Here is a 4,874-nt window from a genome sequence, read left to right as displayed (position 1 = left end):
AAATTTAATATAATCATCCAGAAAAATTAAAACGAAAAAAAAAAACTGAATACAAAAAAATTTTTACGAAAAAAATGTAACTTAGGCTAATTTGGGAAAAATAAAACGGATTTCATAGGGCCCTACAGATATCATGCATCTGAAGCTATAATTTTAATACTAAGCAACCATGCATATTATATAGGGCCTATTTTAATTTTTTTAGATGGCTCACTGGTTTTTGTGAAAGACCCAAGAAGGACCATGCACAGTCACTTTCCACACAGGCACACTTCATGTTTGGTTGAAATAATCCTTAAGCATGTAAATTTATAATTTCCTTCAGTTTAATTTAAATGTGCAATTAAAATAAATAAAAAATAAATGTATATTTTAAAGTTTAGAATTATACTGCCTTGAGTTGTGTAGACAATTGCATAGTGAAAATTACCTCAACGCACCACCTAGTGTCCAACCTACTCTAATACTATTATAACCTGTTTAAATGTGAACAAGGGATTTACAACATTAAAGAAATCCTTTATTTATAACATGTACATGAAAAATCTAAAAGATTAGACACAACTATGGGACACAGTCGTGCAGTAGCGAGCAACAGTGAAAGCAACCTCAAGGTTGTAAATGTGTGAAATTGTATAGGGCCCCATTCCTGTATTTTGCCTGGGGCCCCCAAATCACTAAATCCGCCCCTGCACACCGGTATGTTATACCAACATCATAGAAATATGGTGAATTCGCAGAGATGTAGGCCCTATTTTATTAAAAATAGGCCCATTATTAAATATTGGCAAATGTGCCACTTTTATAGAGGCTTATTTCCAACTGTTTGCATGTGGAATGCGGACAATAAAGTATAAATTACCTGAGTAAAAACACCGAAATCCCCTTTTCCGTAAACCAAAGCCAAATTCCGGGTTCCGATGCTGATATAGCCGGTTCTTTATTTTCCTCGTTCCTCTCCCGAGTAAGTATAAGTATCCTGAGTAAGTATCCTGAGCTTTATTCTCTGACTCACGCAGAAGCCAAAAGCCTCGACGTGATCGCCAACTCAGAAGAGAGAAGCACAAGACAAGAAACAAACGTAAGAGTTCCTGTACCATTCAAATGAAATTTTTAAATAAAATAAATACTATAGCATATAAAGTAGCTATGCTTAGTAAGCCATTTTTAACAGAAACATGTAGCATCAGTTTCAGCTTTGCAGTGTGGAGTATAATTGTGAAGAACATTTCTTCTTTTGTTTGCAGACCATGGTTCTTACAAAAATGATTGTAGGGATCCTCTTCAGTCTCTCACTGAATGTATGGCTCTGTGAGGCTGCAAGTGTGATAATTTGTAAGTAATAAGTGTAATAATTTGTTTGGATTGAAATTAATTTATTTGAAAACGTTGAAAATCACATTTCTATAACAATATATTCCAATATATTATATATCTTAATAGTCTTAATGTCTCACATTGTAGTGGATCAACAAGAAGTACCATATATCAAAACCGGTGATATCAAGGCCAATCTTGAGGATGCAATACTTCAGGGCAGAATTAAACATGTTGCTCGAAGCTGCAAGGAACTGCATGAAAAGTATCAGGTTTATGATGGTACGCTCATTTTATGTTAATATTTTATCTTAAGCAACAGCTGTGTTTAAGTGACTCAGGAATGCTTCTGTTCATGCAGATGGGCTATACTATCTGAACTCATCAAGAGGAGTCCTTTATCAGACGTTCTGTGATATGACCACTGCGGGTGGCGGCTGGACACTGGTGGCCAGTGTTCATGAAAACTACATGAATGGAAAGTGTACTGTCGGTGATCGCTGGTGTAGTCAGCAGGGCAGTGACCCAAACCGGCCTGATGGTGACGGGACATGGGCAAACACAGTCACATTCGGAACTGCAGAAGCCTCTACAAGTGATGACTATAAGGTATTTTTAGTACATTTATGATTTTACAACCCTAGTTAAATAGGAGCAACATAAGGGACACAAAGACACTGGACAGACAATCAAAAAATTTTATGTAGAATCTGAAATAAGAGTCTGTTTCCATTCTATCACAGAATCCTGGATACTATGACATTGCAGCACAAGATGTGTCTGTGTGGCATGCTCCTAATAACGCTGATTTGGAACTGTGGTCTGCTACCTCCCTCCTGCGATACCACACTGAAAATCACTTCTTAAACCTCTACGGAGGAAACCTTTTCAATTTATTCAAGGTCAGATAAACTTGGATACCAGTTTTGAGTTTGAAACATTCATAAAAATATAGTTGAAGACAAAAATGTTGTGAAATACTGAATTTTTATCTTAATTTTTTTCCAGAAATTCCCTGTGAGGTTTGGAATAGGGGCATGCATTACTGATAATGGACCTGCTATTCCAATAGTGTATGATACTGGAAACGTGGATTTCAACAAAAATCTGTATGGTCCCCATTCAAGAAGTATGGCAATACCTCCAGAGCCAGTATTTTTCAAATATTTTTAAAGAAAGTAGCTGCATCAGTTGACAGTCAGGAAGTCTGTGTTTTATATAGTGATGGTGTGCAATTTAAAAAGCATCATTGTTGAGATTCAATCAATGTAATGAATGAAAGCCATGTCATGTGTGATATATTCTCTGCATTTTTTCCAGCAATATTTACGCCTGGATTCATCACATTCAGAGTCTTCAATACTGAAAGGGCAGCCTCGGCTCTTTGTTCAGGTGTCAAACCAACCGGCTGTAACACTGAACATGTGAGTTAAAATAATATTCTAGATTATTTAAATCGATGTCATTGGAAAGCATTTTTGACATGCTGTTAACCACATAATGCATCGATAGTTATACATTTACCATGGAAATAAATCAGCTGCACCAGTGTCGTTTGAAGAAGTGCATAGGTGTGTTTTGTTGTTAGTAATGCACTCATATTGTTGCAGTTCTGTATTGGTGGAGGTGGACACTTTCCTGAGGGCGCCCCTAGACAGTGTGGAGACTTTGCGAGCTTCGACTGGGATGGCTATGGTACTAATGCAGGATGGAGTGCTTCCAGAGAGATAACTGAAGCAGCTGTGTTGCTGTTTTATCGCTGACACCTTGATCAGTCTAAAATCGCCAGCTTCCTTCCCTTCTTTACAAGATATTCTACACTGATTAACACTTGTTACATGCACAATTATTTGCTCAAATGTATTTCTTTACAAAATATATACATCCTTTATATTGGATCTTGTTAATAAATAACAATTTGGTCCCTCGATATCTCTTTGCCACCGTGAAATCTTCTCAGTCTCTCCAAGTGTAAATAAATACGGCCGGGAAGTAAGAAAACACACATTCAAATGTATTCTCAAATACTTCAATTTATTCACAGAAATACAGATCTTATATAGGCATGTCGAGGGGAGTTTTTACCCTCTTAACCAATGAGGATAGGGGGACATATCCATACAGGATGTTTTTCCCAAGAACATGTGTTTTGTATAAAATTGCCACATATACAGAAAAACATATCCATATAAGGAATAGACTTCCTGGCGACAGAGGCTGAACCCCCCTTATAAATCAGCACAAACTCCTTTACCTTGAATATTGAGTAAGAGACATTCAAACACCATACAAGAGAGAGAGAGAACAGATAGAGGAGGGGTGATTCAGAGAAGGAGAGAGAAAGAGTGAGAAAGGAGGGGTACGGCATCAAAAGACAGAGAGTGTTTTCTAACAGATCTGTAATCTACAAATTATTTTGTGTATGGTGATTGTAACTGAAAGAACAACCTATCAGCCATTTATTAAACTTCTGCTAGATCATATATAACACATCCTCTTAATGTGCATGGGTTTCTTTTTAAAGCTGTTAAAAAGTGGATATGTAGTACTCCTAAAAAGAAGTATAATAAAGATGAATAAAGAAAAACGAAAGAGAGCGCTACAGTGATGGCTTCCTCAATGGCGTGTTTACTCTGAATGAAGCACCACCTACTGAAGCGTGCGATGACGTCATGACAGGTATGCCAAGAGAAAATAATTCATTCAATAAATGCACATAAAAGCTTTTAAACACAAATATGAAATTAAACACTATTTAACAATATTAGAAAAACAACCATTTTATCAAATGGATTCAGTGACAATGAACCACCTAACCATAACTTGTATTCACTATTCAATATATCACAGATACAGATACATTATGTTCAAATAAATAATAATAAACAAATGTTTGCATGTCATTGCTTTTTTGTTGATTTTGATTGCTTCCATTGTCCTCATTTGCTTTGGATAAAAGCGTCTGCTAAATTACTAAATGTAAATGTAAATAAAACCAGTGATTTGTCAAAAAGTAAAAAACTTTATTTAGATATTGATTTTATCATTTTGAATATGTATATTTCTATTCATACCACGACCTGTCTGAATACTCGATTCTGATTGGCTGGAAGGTCTGCATTTAAACCGCTGGAATGCTCAAGTAGTAATCTATTGAGGGTTTTGACATGGAAATGGTGACATGTGACGTTAGACTTAACTAGCGGCTGACGACTAGAAGTATGAGTAGGGAATCACGTTCAACGAATCAAGACACCATGCATATAAGACATAAAAATGCATGGCCCAGAGAACAATACCCCAAGGCTGTACGCTCACACAAGGACAAGACAAACAACACATGAGTGTCAAGATCCTGTCACCAAACTAAGAATAAGACCAATGAAGGTGACAGGACCCTGGCATCAGGTCTCTTTCACTGCGTACCACAGCTTTAGGCCTACGCTTTTTTTTGCTAACCTGTAGTTAGCTAATAGTACTGAAATATCTTACATTTAGGGGGAATTTAAGTAAATTGGGGCACTTTTGCAATTTAAATGACTTGGAAAAATGTACCT

General features: G+C 36.4%; 1 protein-coding gene across 1 annotated transcript; it reads left to right on the top strand.

Moving 5' to 3' along the window:
- Positions 1-1,018: 1,018 nt before the first annotated feature.
- On the top strand, positions 1,019-3,190 carry LOC107586046 (intelectin-like). Its single transcript, XM_016273263.1, has 8 exons — positions 1,019-1,081; positions 1,248-1,335; positions 1,465-1,599; positions 1,679-1,926; positions 2,061-2,219; positions 2,326-2,446; positions 2,638-2,741; positions 2,928-3,190. The coding sequence occupies exons 2-8, from the start codon at positions 1,251-1,253 to the stop codon at positions 3,078-3,080; spliced, it is 1,005 nt and encodes a 334-aa protein (XP_016128749.1). The 5' UTR covers positions 1,019-1,081; positions 1,248-1,250; the 3' UTR covers positions 3,081-3,190.
- The last annotated feature ends 1,684 nt before the right edge of the window (positions 3,191-4,874 follow it).

The sequence above is a fragment of the Sinocyclocheilus grahami genome, unplaced genomic scaffold, assembly GCF_001515645.1.
Source record: "Sinocyclocheilus grahami isolate Dianchi unplaced genomic scaffold, SAMN03320097.WGS_v1.1 scaffold76.1, whole genome shotgun sequence".
Taxonomy (NCBI): Eukaryota; Metazoa; Chordata; class Actinopteri; order Cypriniformes; family Cyprinidae; genus Sinocyclocheilus; species Sinocyclocheilus grahami.
The sequence above is the reverse complement of the archived record's forward strand: the minus strand, read 5'-3'. Positions and strand labels throughout refer to the sequence as shown.

Coding starts and splice junctions, on each gene's coding strand:
- LOC107586046 (XM_016273263.1), top strand. CDS start 1,251: ATGGTTCTTACAAAAATGATTGTAGGGATCCTCTTCAGTCTCTCACTG. Junction 1,336..1,464: donor GGCTGCAAGTGTGATAATTT/GTAAGTAATAAG, acceptor CTCACATTGTAG/TGGATCAACAAGAAGTACCA. Junction 1,927..2,060: donor CTACAAGTGATGACTATAAG/GTATTTTTAGTA, acceptor ATTCTATCACAG/AATCCTGGATACTATGACAT.